This window comes from Carassius carassius, chromosome 10 (assembly GCF_963082965.1).
Source record: "Carassius carassius chromosome 10, fCarCar2.1, whole genome shotgun sequence".
In the NCBI taxonomy this organism is placed as follows: Eukaryota; Metazoa; Chordata; class Actinopteri; order Cypriniformes; family Cyprinidae; genus Carassius; species Carassius carassius.
The window spans coordinates 20,476,984-20,497,523 of NC_081764.1; the positions used below are offsets into that span (position 1 = coordinate 20,476,984).

At 40.2% G+C, this 20,540-nt stretch overlaps 1 protein-coding gene across 1 annotated transcript; it reads left to right on the forward strand.

The window, feature by feature from the left end:
- Window positions 1-1,268: 1,268 nt before the first annotated feature.
- LOC132151951 (E3 ubiquitin/ISG15 ligase TRIM25-like) lies at window positions 1,269-18,789 on the forward strand. Its single transcript, XM_059560519.1, has 11 exons — window positions 1,269-1,909; window positions 13,415-13,510; window positions 13,667-13,900; window positions 14,147-14,315; window positions 14,729-14,755; window positions 15,356-15,418; window positions 15,536-15,607; window positions 15,688-15,747; window positions 15,863-15,961; window positions 17,801-17,860; window positions 17,942-18,789. Exons 1-11 carry the CDS (start codon window positions 1,316-1,318, stop codon window positions 18,472-18,474), a joined length of 2,007 nt encoding a protein of 668 aa, XP_059416502.1. The 5' UTR covers window positions 1,269-1,315; the 3' UTR covers window positions 18,475-18,789.
- Window positions 18,790-20,540: the final 1,751 nt, after the last annotated feature.

The following is a 20,540-nucleotide window of genomic DNA, read 5'->3' on the forward strand; positions in this document are numbered from 1 at the left end:
AGTAAAAACAATATTGATAAATAATATACATGGATAATATTAATAATGTATTATTAATATAATAGATATATAAATATGTTAATATATTAATGAAAATAAACTATAATTAAAAAGGTTATTTATAACACAATTAAAGTCCTATATAGCATTTTCAAAGCATGGTTCTTTATGGAACCCTATAAAAGGGTTCTATTTAGCACTAAAAATGGTTCTGCTATTGTTACAAGCCAAAGAACCCTTTTCTGGTACTGTTTAGAACCAATTTTTTTAAGTGTGTGTGTGTGTGTGTGTGTGTGTGTGTGTGTGTGTGTGTGTGTGTGTGTGTGTGTGTGTGTGTGTGTGTGTGTGTGTACAGTGAATATACATACAAGCCAAGTCAGAGAGTCAACTTTATTTCTAAAGTGCCTTCACAGCAGCTTCACAAAAGTATCAAATTCAAACTCTGCTGTAAAGCAGCTCTAACAAGTCAACAGTGTCATTATACAGTTCAAGCCAGGGGAGTATTGATTCAGTTCAGTTGCATGACTGTAAAATAAATCTGTTGTACATACATGTATATACTGTGTACATGTGCATATGCATGTATGTGCAACTGCTATGACAATCTCCTGTTCACTCCACTGCACTCTGAACAAGCAAAAGACAAACAAGAGTAGCCTAGTGTTTGAAATTTTTCAAATCTGTGTGTAGTTTGGCGTGTATGTGGCTAATTATATTGTATTGTAAAAAGCATTTTTTTTTTAAATCATAGCTATAGATAAATAAAATAATGATAATGCTAAAATTATTATTCAAAACGTTCTTCAAAATCTTCCAATTTCTATTCAGATTTTCAGTCTTAAATCTTACAGTAAAAACTAAACAAATGCTTAAAGAACGATTTTATAAACATACAGCGTCCTCTTGTGTACTACATTTGAAGAAACTGTATGATAATTGTACTGTTATGCAAAATAAATAAATAAATAATAGGCTATGCGCAGGGACACAACGAAACAATTATTATTATTATTATTTAAAAATTATATAAATTGTATTAGAACATTTGAATGGAGCATGAAAGAAGGTAGCCTACTATTTTAACGCAGCATTTTCTACATTTGCTCTTTTAAAGATATCAGCACATTCAAGATGTGGATTAATCCCAGTTAATTTTTTTAATATTATTTTGTTAATTCATTAATTCGTTAATTCATGACACTGTGACGTGCGTTTCGTTTCTCCGCCTACGTAGTTTCGTTTCGTTTTCACTTCGGGCGTACTGTAGTTGACTGTGTTCGCTGTCAGTGGTGGATGTTACCTTAGTCGTGTCAAAATGGCGGAGAATATGTCTCTGTTGGGTCTAGAGGACGAGTTGACTTGCAGCATCTGTTTATGTCTATTCGAGAACCCGGTGAGTTTAATCTGTGGACACAGTTTCTGCGCCAACTGTCTGGAAGCGACATGGAATGAAAGGGTATCATCTCTGTCCTGCCCTCAGTGTCGAATGGTGTTCCCCAGTAAACCTGAACTAAAGAAGAACACCGTCCTCAGTGCGGTTCTTGATGCCTATAGAATTAAAGCGGGTGTTTCTGAACCCGTCAAGGAACATTTTGAGGTGAAAAAGAAAGATCCAAATGCGATCAAATGTGACAACTGCATGGAAGCAAAAGCCGTCAAAACATGTCTGACATGTATGGCCTCTTATTGTGAGGATCATGTCAGGCCTCACCGAGAGAATGCCATTTTTCGGGCCCATCAACTGTCTGATCCACTGCCAGATCTGATGGAGCGGCTCTGTTCACATCATGGTAAACTGATGGAGTTCTACTGCAGTCAGCACCAGAGTTGCATTTGCAGTACCTGTCTGCAGGACATGCATAAAGGCTGTGAGTTTATCACGACAGACGAGCGGCGCTTCAAACAAAAGGTAGGGCCTAGTTCATCAATTATGGAACAACTTAAAAGGCAGCTCAACAAAAGAAAATAGTGTTATTATCGTGTGATAGTCTCGGTGAAGGCTGCAGGCAAAATAATAATATTTAAGAATTATTGTCTTTTAAGCCCCAACTGAGCAAGCCACAGAACAGACTTGTACACTGCAACTTGTACACCACAACATTTAAACCTCCTGCCTCATGTAGGTCCCCTCTGTCCTGGCAAAAAGTTCTGGTGCAGGCATTGATTTTACAAGACCTCTCTGAATGTGTCCTGTGGTATCTGGCACCAAGATATTAGCAGTAGATCTTTAAAGTCCTGGATGAGGTGGGGCCTCCATGAATTGGATCCAGCACATCCCATAGTTGCTCAATAGGATTAAGATCTGGGAAATTTGGAGGCCGAGGCAACACCATGATCTCTGTCATATTCCTTAAACCATGGTGCTTTGTGTCAGTAAAATCCACATAAATGCCTGGACTCAAGATGGGTCGTCACTGCCACTCTGCCTGGCTACGCAACTAACTCAGATGCACTGTGTTCTATGCACATTGTGACACCTTTCTACCATGAGCAACATCAGGTTTTACAGCAGTTTGAGCTGCTGTAGCTCTTTTGTGTGACCAGACAGGCTAGCCCTCTCTTGTAAAAAAGTTACACATAATGTGCGTCATCACTACGACACAGGCTTTACGGTATTAGTTCTGGCTTTTGTTCACACAGTTTCTGTTCCGGGGATGAACCCGGAAATGTTACTAGGTCTCTGCACCCCATAAACACGATCAAGCCAAGAAAAAACCCAGTAAACAACCCTTTTTAGATATATATACGTTGCATAAAGGAGCATTCCACCCCAAATGGAAAATTGTCTCATAATATTACACAAACTGTCCCAGTGCTATCCCAGATATATATGGCTTATTTTCCTTAGATAAGCACAAACAAAGATTTTTAGAAAAATTAGTCATTTCTATGAGTCCATGTAAAGTGTACAGGACCTCCAAAGTTGACACTTTAAAAACCGCACAAAGTGAACATCATGGAAATAAACCATTGCTTCCAGATAACTGTCATTGGCAGGTTCATAAGTTTGCGTTTAACAGCCTAAACGCCAGCATGTTGTGAAACTCGGTTGATTCTCTTTGGTTATCCTCTGTGCTTCTACATAGAGGATTTTCCCCCTGAATTTAGCATTATGAAGTAAATAGTTCTCCAGTTTAAATATCAATTATGCATTCCATTGCTTTTGTAAATCAGTAGGTTTTGCCAGGCCTCAAGGAAATATAAAGTTGTCTGTCGTCAGCATAACAGTGAAAACTAACGCTGTATCTTAATGATATTTCCCAAGGGAGCAAAATGGTGAGAAGCAACGGTCCTAGTACTGAGCCTTGCTATACTCGTCATCGTGACCATTATGACATCTCTTAATTTACTACTACAAAGTGATAACGGTTAGAATAAGTATGATTTAAAGGGGTCATATGACGTTGCTAAAAATAACATTATTTTGTTTATTTGGTGTAATGCAATGTGTTTTAAGGTAAAAAAAAACAAACATATTACTTAATACATAATGTACATTATTGTTGCTCCTCTATGCCCCTCCCCAGCAAACATTTGGATGTCTTTTGACCGTTGTAAAGATGCCGTCCGACACGTCCCATCATGGTTGAAAAATAGTTCCAAAATGAAAGTTGAACCGACGTCTTCTGGACGTGAACTGCACGTCTTTTCTGCATGTCTCCTGGACGTCTAAATGCGTCGATTTCTGGACGTCGTCGTTTAAATGTTTAAATGTTTAAATGCGTTGCTGCATAGTTTAAGTGTATGTATATATATAAGCCTGCATATAAAATAATCACACACCCACTGTGTAACATCGTGAAAGGCAATCAATTATGTCTTGAGGTTTAACACATCTTGACAAAAGTTCAGACAAAAGTGAGAAATTTATGACTATTTTCATTTTTGGGTGAACTATCCCTTAAACACATTACAGTTGTTTGGCTCATTTCTTGTAACCTCCAACCTCAGCTCTTCCTGGAGCAAACTTCATGTGTTCTGCCATCGCTGCATCAGTCTCAGAGACTCTACCTCTTCACAGCATCTGAGGGAAGAGAATATATTTATTTTTAAAATAAATAAAATAAAAAATTTGAGATAAATGACATGCACTTATTTTCAAAATATCTTCATGGTCTACAGCTAAAAAAAAAACAAAAAAAAACAAACAAACCTTGGAACAATCAACATGCATTAGATTTTATTTTTATTGTATAAAAGATGTTTAATGTGTTGCCGTTGAGAAACACCCTTAACTGGGTGTGTAACTATGAGAAAGTGAACAGGACATTTCTGATAAAACAGGAGGGCTGTAATGTCCCCTGAATAATTAAAGCGTACCAATAAAAATTACATCAATAAGTAACTTTTAGCCTACTAACGTTAGCTAATTTTAGCCATACTCACTGAATTTCAGTTGACAACGTGGGCATCATTTCTCTCGGTTCCTTCGTGTCAAACAAGTAAAACTCAAGCACGTTAATCAAATAATACAAAATGTACTTACCCAACAGTAGATTTTATATAATATATAGCGACACATCTCCCTCCTCGAGTCCTCTTCGAGTCCTCTCCTCGTGGTTGTCTGCTGAATGTTCCGGAACCAGAAGACCGCGAGATCTCGCGAGATAATCTATCCTATCGCAGGATTTTGTAATATCACAAAATATATTACAATGTTTTGTGTCTACATCTTGGCAGCACCGTTTTGGCAATTACACACAACTCAGACCGAAATGGTGACCGGATATATATCTGTTTTACATGTATATGTATAGATTCCATAAAAATAATAACAACGAATACATAAAACAGGTTGAAATGATGACTAAATTGTAGCATGGCAATCACTTGACCACACTGGGCAGTTTATCATTATAATTTATTTAAACAAGATAAAGTAAATATATTTACTTTGTATACAATTTTTTTTTTTCCTGCTAGTCTTGCTTGGAGTCTTTTCACAACCGTGACAAGACATGTAAAAGACGTCAGTGGACGTCTATTCACAACCTCTTTAAAACCTCTTAAAAACTACTTGGTGCACTTAAATTAATTATTGCAGTATTCAAGGTGTAAGCACAGCTTTTGCATATTCCACAAGGATTTCATAGAGGGTCACGATGGACGTGTAATGCACGTGTAAAAGACGTCAAATAGTGACGTCCTCTCACAACCAATTCACAACACGGGTAAATATTGAACTACACGCAGCTAAAAGTCAAAGTAACAATTATACATGCAACCCCATAGAACTATGGACATGTACAAACATATCTGAATGCATTTTTAGGAAATGTTCTGTGTTACATATTTCTACCGATTTATGCCGTCCTACTGCGACTATTTTTGGCCGGGCACACAACGTCGCCGTCGGACCAATGTTTGCTGGGTCCTTTCTGAAATGCGTTGATTTTTTTCAAAGCTAATTTTCTGAAAAGTGATGTGTGCTCTGATTAGCCAGCAGCTATCCAGTGACATGCCTCCACGGGAGACAATTTTGAAAAATAACCCCTGAAATGATTACTTCTGGTGAATATTGTGGAAACTAATTGACACATTTAGATAAACATATTTCATACATTATAGCATATTATAATACAACTTATTAGCCCTATATATTTATAGAATAGCAAAGTAGGCCTAATCAATATACAAGACTGAACCACACAGATGTGAAATATAAAGGCTATGATCATTTTGCACAAATGAACCATGGATTTGTTTAGTTTATAAAACATTTTATTTTTAACTTAAACAAATACAACATATAACATTCAAAACTCATCGGCTTAGACTGCATTTGAAGAAAAATAAACACAACAGTTTTCTGTAGCCTTGTGCAAACTTATTCAATAGAATCAGTGCAAAAAATTATATTTTTAATTTAATTAGACAACATTTTAAGGAAGTGTAGTGCAAATATCTTTATATAATTTTACTTCCATTATAGTTAACATTCTTTCCAGTGCAAAACAATAATACATTAAAAAAACAATTATTAATTAAATAATTATTATTTACTTCGGATACATTATTAAGAAACCCATCAGAAATGATTGACAAATTATGAGGGAGCGGGAGACAGGAACACAACACTGGGGAGATGTATATGGAATGTTAGGCTAAACCTGTACATCTCTTTTAATATAATCACTTTCTTATCAACTATATTTGAGTTTTAAAAATCCACATGATTACATAGCCTACCATATCAGCCTCTGGAGTTGTCTGACGTCAGTCCCTTGACATCAGTCCCTCCTATGCCCGCAGTCTCATGCTCCACTTGTGATTATCGCCTGATGCGTGCTGCTTAATATCACACACTCCGCCGTGACAAACAGAAAAAACGTGACAGCATATGGTAAATTTGGCCTTGTATTAATTGTCCCTCACGCATTCCAGCCACGGGTAGCCATTTTCCCATTCAATTCTATATTTTTGTGCTCTTTTCTTTTTTGCCAGCTGCTCGGAGGTAATCATTTTTACATTTCCCGCTGTTGTCACTTTTTGTCATCGTTGCTACGATCCGTGACTCACAATGACTGAAACGACCAATTAAAAGGGCATTTTCTGATGATGTTCCGAGATGTTAAAAACACTATGCTGATCATAGACAAACGGGGAAAAATTAGTAGGCCTATCTACCGCACCGTCGTTTTTTTTTCTTATCATGGCCTACAAATGTCTTCGTTCATAGTCAGACATATATTAGAAGCTATGTGTGTGTCTGTCATGGATTTGCACTGAATTGATTCTCAAAAATACGGAACAAAGTGCATTCCGTATCAGTTCAATACGGAACAAGACTTTTATGTGTCAAATATGGGACGATTCTGTATTATACGGAACGGTTGGCAACCCTATAATTGACCCACTTTATAGAAATATAGAAACAGACATTGGCATTGTAGGCTGCTCTCCCGGGAAACAGTCATACACATCTGAATATTTGGGTCGAACTGTTCCTGAACAGTGTTGTAAATACAACTTAACCACTGATTTCTAGTTTTGTCCTTTTTCAGAAGGCCAAACAAAGTAGTTCCACTTTCACATCGAAACACACAGCGTGAACATTTGGGCGGTATAATGCAAATTAGGGCTGTCACTTTTAGTTCAAAAATCGATTGGACCAACCAAAAAAAGTTTCGAAAATGAAAAGCAAAACTGAAGTCCAGTGGTACTAATAGAGAGATGCAACCACGATTGGATGATAAGAGCTTGCACACATCCTGGTTTTATAAATTGACTAAAATGTTTTTTTTTCTTTCTATTTACACGTTCTCTATAGTCCTCCTTATGCATATATACATACACACACATGAAAACACACACACTGTGTGTATATATATATATATATATATATATATATACAGTACAGACCAAAAGTCTGGACACACCTTCTCATTCAAAGAGTTTTCTTTATTTTCATGACTAGGAAAATTGTAGAGTCACACTGAAGATGCCACAACTAAAGGCAATGTGCTAGATATTACTATTATTTAGTAGAATGTATGTGATACTGCTACTACTGTGGAAACAATTAATAAAACTTTATTTTTTAAAGAAATAAATCACAAAATTCTTTTCCATGTTTAAAATTTAAATGTTTACATTTCATTAATTAAAAGACAAATTACATTTGGGTGAAACTTGTTTACTGTTTTTCATAATTATATTACTTGTAGAAAAACTTTAAACATAATTGTAAATCAGTATAAAGAATGGTATTGGTTTTATTTTTAGTGATAAAAAAGTTTTTTTTTTCTTTTTTTTTTTATTAGAATATTTTTGTGTTATGCTTTGGTACCGAGAACCATGGATTTTCACTGGTATCGGTAGCGAATACTAAAATTTGGGAACCGTGACAACACTAATATATATATATATATATATATATTTGCATTGCTTTCATCTTTCTCTGTAGACACTACCTTTTCACATGTTGCGATCGGTCGATCATGTAAAGTTCCTGCATGCTGTTGATAACTACTTTGTAGTCATTATGAAGTACAGTAAGTATGAAAACAATAGGAAACCAAAGGTAAAACCTGGACATTTTAGGCAATTTAGAAATCATAACCATGAAATATCTGTGAAGAAGAGGTGTGGTCTTCTACAACAAAAATAATTAAAAAAGAAACCAAACGTGTCAGGTTACGAATGTAACCATGGTTCCCTGAGAGGGAACGAGACACTGCGTCCTCTGAGGGGACACTATGGGGAACACCTCGTCGTGACCCGTGTCTGAAGCATACTTTGAAAAACGCCAACGTGTTGGCCGGCGACAGCCTCTGACGTCACTACCAGAGCGACTATAAATATGCGCCCATAGGACCCGTCACTTATCTTCTTCGTGAAGCTTGCATCCGAAGCATGGCAGGGAGCTAGAGGACGCAGTGTCTCGTTCCCTCTCAAGGAACCATGGTTACATTGGTAACCTGAGACGTTCCCTGTCAAGGGAACTTCGAACTGCTTCCTCTGATGGGACACTATGGGGAACAGTATACCCACGCCGCCATGCTGAGGGGAGTGCAGACCAGAATCATGGCAAACACTAAGTACCAACTCAACCACTTCACCGGGAGTCACCCCTGGGACGGTTCGACGGCTGTCTATGACATTATCCCTTACGGCCGAAGGCCTAAGCTACATACCCAACTTACCTGTAGGGCCCTGGCCCGGGGTAGAGCTGAAGGCTTGGAATCACAAAAGATTCCTTTAAAGGGATACGGCTAAGAACCTAGCACTTTCTTCTACCAAGTCTTGCCTGTCACACAGGGGCTACTGCTAGCTTTCGCAAAAACTTGCCGAAAGAGGTGTCCCAACAGTACTCTAGTAGCGGCGCCCTGTTCTAGATAGGTATCAGAGGATACCGAGGTGGAGTGGTGCCCAAGATGAACGAGGCTTTAACCGACTCAAGAAAGGGCACGAAGCAGCTGCGCAAAGCCCTTACCATATAGGATTTTAGAAAGAACGCAGAGTACTAGCGTGCGAACTTACCACAGTGTGGATTTCAGAAAGTGTGCAAAGACTTCACGTGCACACTTACCATAACATGGATTTACAAATACTGTTCTAAGGAGGGGCTATCGTGGAACTCTGATAGAGCAGCTCGTAGATGGAATGGCCCGGGAGCAGAGCAATTGGAGGACGGAATGTACAGATGAAGCCTCGGCCACGCCTGTACCATGGCATCCAGCCCCCAATGGAGCTGGATGAGTCAGAGGAAGCCAGAGGGGATAGTGCGATGCTCTCTCGAGCCGGAAAACCGTTCCATCCAAGTCTGGCCAACCTCTCCAACTCTGCTTCAACACCTTGGTGTGAAGGCGCCATTCCCTGAGCCTCAGTCCCTGCCTCAGCAGGATGTCTGCTCTCACAGTGCGTCTCAAAACAGTATGTAGTACTGGAGCGCTCTGAAAGAACCGAGAATCAGTCTCCCATGAAAGGAGGACTCCGAGCAGCATGCTCATAGGCGACCCTTTCAGAAAAGGGGAGTGCTGCTAAACTACCGCGAGAATTGCCCACACAGCGCCCCATGTTGAGGGGCGATGCTTGAGGTGTATAACAAATACACACCGGTTGGATGAAGCCCAAGGAAACCCGGGGCTAATCATCTCAAGAAAGGGAATGAAGCGGAGCGCGTAACCCTTACCATACAGGATTTCAGAAAGTGCGCAGAATCTTGCGTGCACACTTACAACTTTACGTGGATTTCAGAAAGTGCGGAGAGTCTTGCGTGCACACTTACCACTCACGTGGATTTCAGACAGTGCACAAAGCGTTAAGGTGCACACTGACCACCATGTGGTTTTGAGAAAGTACACAGGCTTAGCGTGTGTACTGAAAGGTTACCTGACAACCACACAGTATGTGGGAGCTCACATTCAGAGAGACCTGTGAAGCCTGCTACCTGATAACCACAATATGTGGGAGTTCACCTACAGAGAGGCCTACTACCTGTTACCAGATAACCACCTCAAGTGGAAACTGAAAGTAATATGGAACTCGACTCCAGGGAGGCCTGGTGAGGCCTACTACCTGACAACCACAAACCCTGGGAGCTCGCTTTTTAGTGGAAACTCACAGTATGTGGGAGCTAAATCTCCAGGGAGGCCTGGTGAGGCCTACTACCTGGCAACCACAGTATGTGGGAGCTCGCCTTCAGAGAGACCTGGTGAAGCCTACTATCTGAAAACCACAATATGCTATTTAGTGGAAACGCACAGTATGTGGGAGCTAAATCTCCAGGGAGGCCTGGTGAGGCCTACTACCTGGCAACCACAGTATGTGGGAGCTCGCCTTCAGAGAGACCTGGTGAAGCCTACTATCTGAAAATCACAATATGCTATTTAGTGGAAACACACAGTATGTGGGAGCTAAATCTCCAGGGAGGCCTGGTGAGGCCTACTACCTGACAACCACAGAATGTGGGAGCTCACCATCAGAGAGGCCTGATGAAGCCTACTACCTGATAACCACAATATGTCCACCCAGCCCCTCATGTTGAGGGAAGCGATGCTTGAGGTGTATAACAAATACACACTGGTTGAATGAAGCCCATGGAACCCAGGGCTAATCATCTTAAGAAAGGGAATGAAGCGGAGCGCGTAACCCCTACCGTACAGGATTTCAGAAAGTGCACAAAATCTTGCGTGCACACTTACCGCTTACGTGGATTTCAGACAGTGCGCAAAGTGTTCACGTGCACACTGACCACCATGTGGTTTTGAGAAAGTACACAGGCTTAGCGTGTGTACAAAAAGGTTCCCAGGCATCGCAGAGGCGCTGGATCGCACGGGAGAGGCGAGCTCCAACCCTCAAGCGAGGGGAGCATCACCTGAGGCAGTACATACAGAAGAATTCCGTAACTACCACCTCCCCGGATGCGCCAAGCGGCCAGGCGGCCCCTCAGGGTGACCTGGCTGGACATCCATGAAATTCCCCACAGTGCTGTGCCAGTTCTGACGATCAGCCAGGCTCCTCGGGAGGGGGTGTGGGATAGACAACCGCAGAGCGCTTGCCCCCACACGCGGGTCCGACTCCGCGGTGGGTGTCGCGCCCCCGGGGGAGCGGAACCCACGCGGTGCAGCCGCCTGCCGAAAGCCTGTGATCTTGGCCACCTAATACCTAGAGCACTGTAAAGGAAACTCACAGAGTTTGTTAGTAGACGTATAACCACCAGCAACATAACACCCATAAGCAGGTAAAGCAAGGGTTACATACTCACCCACCCTCCTGTACTGGAGTCCCGCTTGCGGGGGGCCCCCCCTTGTGGTCCGGACCGTCAGTAAGGCAGTTACTATGAACATAGAACCAACCGAAGAATCATAGGTCCAGGACAGGAGACTGTTATGTGAGAAACTTTCCCCCTAACCTCGATCAGGTGGGGGGCTGGTGGCTCTCCGTGACCCTTGATTCCTCTTGCCCCTGCCCTTAGGTGGGGGAGGAGCGCGAGCCACAACACTAGCCTTCTGCGCCCGTCTCCGATCCTCAGATCGAGATGGGCCAGGACCCCTTTGTTGTTCGGGCTCGGACCTGGACCTTCGCCTGTATCCAGGTCCTTCAGCAGGCCAGCCTGGTAAGCCTGAAGCACTGCCATCGTGTGCAACGAAGCCACAGCCTGACCTGCTGCCGTGTATGATTTGCCATTTAAGCGGGATGTATCCTGGAGGGGCTTAGATGGCAAAGAGGGAGATTTAAGATAGGATGTTTCCCCCACAGAGAGATAGCTAGCCAGCATCTCTCTACAGGGGGCATCCTCTCATAGCCGTTTTCGTGCATGCCTTCGATATCAGCATAACTCGTATGCCGAAACCGATGGATGCGAGAGGAAAACGGCCTCTTCCATTCCTTTTCGACTTCTGCATGTAAGTCAGGCAAGAATGGAAGGCTCACCTGGGCTGGAGGGCTATGGTCAGACAAATAACGCTCATCGAGGCGACCTCGCGACGTTACTTTTCTGGCACGCTTCCATGGCAAGACTAATTTTGCCGTGACGCGATCCATAACCTCTAACAGCTCCCCATACGCAGGGCAGGAGGATTGAGAAGGCTCAGCCTCAGCTTCTTCGCCACTCTCAGACATCTCCTGCTCTTCCTGGGTAAAACCCAGCAGAGCACTAACTTCAGTGCCAGAATGGGTTAATGACAACGCATCTTCCTCCCGAAGTTCACTTCGTTTGCTGCCGGAGAGGGAAAAGGAAAAAAAGTCTCTCTCTACACTCCTCAGCGAGATCCACCTGTGATCCCCACGAGCTCATCCTCCTCCGTGCCTCGGCAACGGTGGGTCCTGAGCCACGGGATCCAGATGGCTGTCCCTCTTTCCTCGAAAAGAGAGACAAACGAGAGAGGAGCTTTTTCACATAAAAACGCTCGCAGTGCACGCAGATTGCCCCCTCGAGGACATCGCGTGCGTGCTCTTCGCCCAAACAAGAGACGCAAAGAGTGTGTGTCGTCAGGTGTCAAAATAACTCTGACACGGATGCACACACTGTTTAAACGCCTTGCTAGTGGATGCCATGACAACAATAATATATCACTCTTACCGTTTTGGTCATTTCTCAGATGCACGCTTCAAACAAAACAGTCAATGAAGACGAAGAAGATAAGTGAAAGGGTCCTACGGGCGCGTATTTATAGTCGCGCTGGTAGTGACGTCAAAGGCTGTCGCTGGCCAACACGTTGGCGTTTTTCAAAGTATGCTTCAGACACGGGTCACGATGAGGTGTTCCCCATATTGTCCCCTCAGAGGGCGCAGTTCGAAGTTCCCTTGACAGGGAACATAAATTTTGTATGATGAGAATTGATAGAGATTTGAATTTACTTGATTTTAAAGATTTACTTATCCCACTCCCCTCTAAATTGTGAAAGAACCCCTGTTCTAAGCAACTAAAGATGATAATGATAGTAAATTAAATTAATATGAATTGAACCATTAATATGATAAAACAGACCAGATGACATCGGAAGCCTTGGACATTTAAGTTACAAATGGCTGTGCATGTTCTTACGTTAAAATTTTAGTATTCAGTTTACTTAAACTGTGGCCTGTAACAATGTGAACACAGACAAGCACAGAAAGCAGAATACAAACATTGAAACACTGCAGCATTGTTGTACTAAATATCAGGAATCTTTCACTGATGCTCATCAGTTTTAATTTGACAAACTATTGTCTAACTTTTTTTATTCAATTACGCAATAATAGATTTTGACAAGTTTTATTTATTTTTTTAATCTTTTAGACATGCTGACTTAAATTAAGCAAACAACAGAAGCATAGTGTCCAATAATTATAATATGTGCTTGCTTGTTTTCAGGGTTTGTATTATTTGATATGTAAACATTTACGGTAGTAGGATTGTGTGGTCTGAAACATACACAATGAAGGGATTCCCTACAATACTTAATTGTTATTCTTAAAACTTTTTTAGACTGACCTGACTGACAAGCTCAACATCCTTGAAGTCAAAACTGACAAGAATCAGCAGGTTATAACACAGATGAAGGAGCATCAAAACAAATTAAAGGTTGGCAAATGTTTACTTGATGTTTACTCGTTTACTTGTTACAGAATCAGATAAAGGTACTGTAAGAGATGACAAGATGTGCACATACTGTTTTGACTATCACATACTGTATGTCAGCACATGGAGCTCTTGTTTCCTTTGATTTTGCTTTCCCAGGACTTGGCTGTAACCCGCAAACGTATTCTTGAGGCTGAATACAGGCAGATCAGAGAAATGATTGACCGAGACGAGAAAGAAGCCATGCTTGCTATCGATAAGGAACAAGAGAAAGGTCAGAGCAAACTGGTCTCCTTGATGAAGAAATTTAATGAGAACATCGAGAAGATGAATAGGACCAAATCTGAGATCAACAGTCTGCTGGACCAGTCGCAGTCACTAGATTTCTTAAAGGTGAGCCAGAGTGTGATCATGTGACCAAATGTTGAAATAAATTTTCATTTTTAGTACTGTTATTTATGCCTTAGATGTATATAGGATTAAATATTCTGTATGAAGCACAGTCCTGGGGTAGGATCTCTCACAAAAAGTTAAAGTCAATTCAAGATATGCTTTATACTTGATCTTTTTTTTTCAGCTTACCTAAATGTTTTTTTTCTTGTATTCGTGTATCATTGACTTTACCAATCTCTGTCACAGGTCTCAGTGGATTTGCCCTCAGTGGTAAATTTTGAGCCCTATAACCCTCGCATTAATGTGGAAGGTAAAGAGGTGATAGCTTATCATTCCTCTGCAGTTGCACTGAAGGAGTGGATCACCAAATTAATGGATCATCCATTAGAAAACAGAATCTCTGTACTTAAACCAGGTGTGTTAGGTGTAGAACCTGTATAAATTGTGCAGCATGTTTTGATGCTTGACGTTTGTATATAGAAACACCACACATAGTCTCCCTTATGAAACAAAAATATATTGCAGTATATTGTAAAATATCATGTAATATATTAGGCATATATTCTTATATATATTTATTTTTTCCAATATATTGCAATATATTGAAAGCGGCAATCATTTGTATATTTTGCAATATATTATGTGATATACGTATCATCAATATATTATTAAATATATTCAAATATATAATATATTAGAAAATAAAAAGGGAAAATAATATATTACAATATATCACAATATATTTTAAGAAATATATTGGTAAATATATTTTCCTTTCGTAAGGGCTTAGTGCATACTAAGAGCTCTTATATACATTTGTTTTTACAGAGTTTGGGAAATCTGTTCTTGGTGCAGGTGAGATTGTGTTTTGAAATAATTGGTGTGGACTAAATAATGGTGTGGAATAATAATGGTGTGGAATAAATCTGGGACATACTAATCATATAAAGCATTTTTTATACAAGGTATTTTGTTGCCAGTAATATGTTGTTGAAGTTATTCTAGGGCTGGGTGATATGGCAAAAAATTAAATCTCTCTCTCTCTTTTTTTTTTTTTGAACGTTTGACCAATTCTCTATTTTATTTTATTTTATTTTATTTTATTTTATTTTATTTTATTTTATTTTATTTTATTTTATTTAACTAGTCACCTTAAAATGTTAATACAACAATATTTAAGCAACATAATTATAAATACAACATGATTTAAGTAACATTTATAATTATATATATATATATATATATTGCCACAATTTTATTTATAAAAAATTAAATCATGGCAAAACATTAATTTCTAATATATATATATATATATATATATATATATATATATATTTTTTTTTTTTTTTTTTTTTTTTTTTTTTAATCTGAAAAATCACCCAGCCCTAGGGGTTTTATTCTTAACAAAACTGCTGCCAGAAGATTTTAACCACTTCTCTAATCCAATGGGTCTAGGAAAGCAGTTCCCAGGAATCCTAAGTGAGACTCCTGCTGTTCTACCAAATCAAAGAGACATGTGTAAGTTGTAACTTTTTTTGCCTCTTGATTCAGTGTAACCGGTACCCATTCATCCATCCATTCCTTACAATTTTTTCTCATTGAATTTTAAATCATTCTTCTCCCAATATGTTTCAGCACATATGAGATTTCCCAGTCCAGATCGTGGTCCCAAACCCAAGTTTTCAGGAGCTAAACAGAAAATTTCAAGTGAGTCAACTGCTTATATGTTTTGGATATAGATTAAAATGTACACCTTCCTCTCATTGTTCTTCTCTATTTCTTGATAGGCAAGAGTACTAATAATGATCAAAAGGATCACAAAGAGCGTAAAGACCAGAAGCCAAACAGTAAGTTCTGACCACCCCTCAATATGTTCATTATTTTTTCATTAATTAATTTGTGATTTTAAATCAATAATTTTATTATTATTATTATTATTTTAATTGTATATGTCTTTTCCAGAATCTAGGAATCCCTCTAAAGGAGAAAATCCTCTTTTCTCCAAAAGCATGGAAAACTTGCTTGGCACTGCAGCTAAAACTGTAGACATACCTGACATAAGTATGTGGAAACAGTTCTTGTTTATTCATGTCCTCCTAAATGTAATCTTTACTGTAAGGGGTCTTTGCTTCAAAAACTTTTACTGCAATTCTAGAATAGACTGCAGATTCTACTCTATAAACAGAAAAGCAACAAATCAGACCAGGCGTTTTTAAATTATGTAATGTCATGCAGGGGTGCAGTTTAAATTAAGTGACATACAGCCAAGTATGGTGACCCATACTCAGAATTCATGCTCTGCATTAAACCCATCCAAAGTGTGCACAAACAGCAGTGAACGCACACCTGAGACAGTGGGCAGCCATTTATGCTGTGGCACCCCGGGGGTTCGGTGCCTTGCTCAAGGGCACCTCAGTCATGGTATTGCTGGCCCGAGACTCGAACTCACAACCTTAGGGTTAGGAGATAAACTCTCTAACCACTAGGCCACAACTTCCCCCAAAAAAAGCATCACGCTGCCCTGTGTGAGGCTAAAACTCACGACCTTCAGATTATGAAACTGATGCTCTGCCAACGAGGCTTCACACACAATGAAGTAATATTAATTAATGTACATGTGTACTCTTCAAAAATGGCACTGATTGTTGACACACTGACACATTGTTGAAATGTGTGTGTGTGTGTGTGTGTGTGTGTGTATATATACAGTACAGACCAAAAGTTTGGACACACCTTCTCATTCAAAGAGTTTTCTTTATTTTCATGACTATGAAAATTGTAGATTCACACAGAAGGCATCAAAACTATAAATTAACACATGTGGAATTATATATGGAATTATATACATAACAAAAAAGTGTGAAACAACTGAAAATATGTCATATTCTAGGTTCTTCAAAGTAGCCACCTTTTGGTTTGATTACTGCTTTGCACACTCTTGGCATTCTCTTGATGAGCTTCAAGAGGTAGTCACCTGAAATGGTCTTCCAACAGTCTTGAAGGAGTTCCCCCGAGAGATGCTTAACACTTGTTGGCCCTTTTGCCTTCTGTCTGTGGTCCAGCTCGCCCCTAAACCATCTCGATTGGGTTCAGGTCCGGTGACTGTGGAGGCCAGGTCATCTGGCACAGCACCCCATCACTCTCCTTCTTGATCAAATAGCCCTTGATGCCTTCAGTGTCTCTACAATTTTTATAGTCATGAAAATAAAGAAAACTTTTTTGAATGAGGTGTGTCCAAAATTTTTGTCTGTACTGTATGCATGCATTTCTTTCATCTTTTTCTGTAGACACCACCTTCTCATATATATATATATCAGTGTTTCCCATTCATTAACTAGTCTGTGGCGGCCACCACAGTCTAATCTGTCCCACCACAGTTTCATAAGAAACCGAAAATATATTGATGATACTCCTCATTACAACATAAAAGGTCTTTAACGTTGTGTTTCATGCCATTGCTTTTGTTAAGTCTCCATCAAATGAACTAAAGCGTATATGACTTTATCCCCTCATCAAGTCTATATACGCTGTATATAAATATACTGAAAAAATAGAATGTACTACATGATAGCATTTTTATTGTAAATTTGTGTATGATCTAAGAAGAAACTATGCTTCTAACCACAGGTTGAGAGCTATAGTTCTTATCACTTATCACACAAGTTTGCGACACTGTTTGCAAATGTTTGTTGAAACGTTGGTTTCATGAAACAGCAAATTGTTGAATTTTGTGCATAATGACTGAATAATCATAGTTGGCTATTATGAAACACACAACTGGTTGATTGGATTTGTTATATTGAGGTATTAATAAAATGAGCAAGCCTTTCATTCCTTTTGGAGGCAATATTTTTTGTGGTTTCTGAAACCTTTTTATTTATTTTATTTCTCTCATTACAGATTCACCTGCTAGTTCACCAGCTGTACAAAACTTTGTTAAAAGAAGTGACCTTCTTAAATGTGAGTTTAAAATAGTTAAGATTTTATCCACTTCATGTTCATCACCTTTTACATCTATATGCTTGTGTTTCTCCTGTCTAGATGGCACTATCCTCAGTTTTGACTTCAGAACAGCTCACAAGCGCATCTCACTGTCTGAAAACAACACCAAAGCGACAGTCTCGGATGAAACTGCTCACTATCCAGATATTCCCCTTCGCTTTTCTGTCTGTTCCCAGGTGCTCTGCACAAAGGGTTTCTCTCAGGGCCGTCATTATTGGGAGATCAAAATGAGCAGTAACAACTTCTGCGGATTGGGACTTGCATATGGAAGAATCGACCGCAAGGGTCCCTCTAGCCGTCTGGGGCGTAATGCAGACTCCTGGTGTGTGGAGTGGTTTAACATCAAGCTTTCTGCATGGCACAACAGCATCGAGACGGTGCTGCAGAATCCCAACCCAAGCCGCGTGGGTGTCTTGCTGGACTGTGATCAGGGAAGTGCAACATTCTATAATGTGCAGGACCGGGCCTACCCTTTCCACACATTTGTCTTTCCTTTCACTGAGGCTGTATATCCAGCATTCTGGATCTTCTCAAACGGTTCTTCTGTCTCTTTGTGCAAGCCCAGCAACTGAAAGAACATATGTTTATTTTAATGACTTGATGTTTTGTTTACCTTTGGAACAGAAATTAAGATATTTTTTAAATTCTCTCATTTTTTTGTCCATGGAGTAAAAGTCCACACAACCTGAATGTTCAAGCTTCGTGTTTTATGAAATCATTAAAGTATTTTCAATGGATGGGCAAAAATAATTATGGTATATTAAAAATATCTTAATTTTGTTTTCGAAGATGAACAAAAATGGGAAGACAGGAGCATGAGTAAAATATGACAGTATATTTATTTATGTGGTTTAAACTAGTCAGGTTTGGTGCAAATAAATGATGTTTTTATTAACAAGATTCGGGAGGAGCGCATCAGATACTTAGCCTAATCAACACAGGTGGACCATAATCAAGTAATCAATCCCATAGTATAAATATCGCTGACTTACCTCTATCCATTGACGCTTTATCAGCATGCTGGCTCACTTCGTCTGTCACCTTATCACAGACCCAATTTTCCTACCCAACGAAGAGAGCTATACCGGGGATTATCAGATCTGCTGCTCTTGCCGGACTTGCGATCATTCCTACCCAGCCAAACACGGCCGTTGATCACCATTAAGCGTCATCCCGACAGCTGCTCTCCTCGCCAAGCCACACGGCGTGGCAAATAGACCGGGCAAGCCCCGAGCTCGCCTCGCTCGACACAACGATCGTGCCGCCCAAGACCGAGCTCTCCTCGAGCCCTGGATTGCAGCAGCAGTAGCAGCCATTCAACCTGCCTGGGCCGCACCCCAGTTCTCACCGCAGCAAGCCTCTCACTTCCCGCCGCAGCTCAGCCTTTCACCGCGGCTTTTCCGGCCGAGGCTCAGTTTGAGGCCGCTTCCTCTAGCGGCACAGACCGCGTGATGTAAACCAATACATTTTCAGGCGAAGACGCTAAAAGAAGGTTCGCGGCTAAAGTTCATTAAACGACGTCATGATGCAGTTCCGTCTTCTTCTACTAGTGTTTTATGGCGGTTTTGGCAAACCAGCGTAAAGGTGCGTTACCGCCACCTGCCGATCTGGAGTGTGGAGTGCGCATAGATTTGGAAGACAGACACAAAAGTAGTTCCGGAGTCTTCATCCACACTGAAATGTCCAAGACATTACATTCGCCTTACCGCGCATGTTTAAACCTCACTGAAATGATACAGACATAAGTTTCATGATAGGTTAAAAATACAATACAAAAACAGGCAAGTAAATATCTTTAAAAAAACACTTGGAAGCGAATAGCACACAACTGCTATTAATCCATTTGCTCGCAAACATCGCCAACGGCCCCAGTTTATCATCGTTTCACTTTCACAGCACATTAAACATCACTCTCTTCCTTGATCTGGAGTAACCGTGCATAAATTGAAAGTCTAAAGACTCTAGCTTTGATATTTGACCAATGTTTCGATAAAACATTGTTTCAGTTATTTAGTAATTTCATGTCAGGAAAACGATTCCGATTCCTGAATGGTAAACGTCGAAGCGTCAGCTCGTGGACAAATGTTGATCTTGTATCTAGTCAGAAAGAATTATGAGCAGAAACATTTTTATTTTGGGTATGTAATTTATGTCTCCATGCCAAAAAATGGGGGGTGACTGGTAAGGGGCTAACGTTACTGCTATAATCATGTCTTTCGGTACAACGTCTTACAAGACTAAACGTGCTTCATCGTTTCCAAAAGCCTCTGTTTCCACAGTCCATACTACAATGTGAAAACAACGTTCCAAATGTATCCGTCTGGAGACCGTCTAAAAAGGCCGGAGGCCAAATGAGAGGAAAGATGCTTTTCCAACAGGAACATAATGTGGAAAAGGCTTGAGGAATTGTCCAATCAGGCAACCAATTGCTAAGCTGGCAACACAGTAGGCTACCCATTAATTTTTTAGCTTGCCCCATCAAATGTTACTAACCCTTTTACTCTTCCCGCAGCCAACATCTATAGCAGCCGAAGCAAGCTTTGCAGGCGGCCCAAGCAGCTATCTCTCCTCTGCTCCGCGTCTCATGCTCCCCTTTACTTCTCTGTTCTCCGCATCTCCCCACTGCTGCTGCAGTGTT

What these genes read in the sequence shown, in the direction of transcription:
- LOC132151951 (XM_059560519.1), top strand. Translation starts at nt 1,316, where the DNA reads ATGGCGGAGAATATGTCTCTGTTGGGTCTAGAGGACGAGTTGACTTGC. An exon ending in AGCATCAAAACAAATTAAAG is followed by an intron (nt 13,511 to 13,666) that starts GTTGGCAAATGT and finishes TTGCTTTCCCAG; the next exon opens with GACTTGGCTGTAACCCGCAA. An exon ending in AATCTCTGTACTTAAACCAG is followed by an intron (nt 14,316 to 14,728) that starts GTGTGTTAGGTG and finishes TTGTTTTTACAG; the next exon opens with AGTTTGGGAAATCTGTTCTT.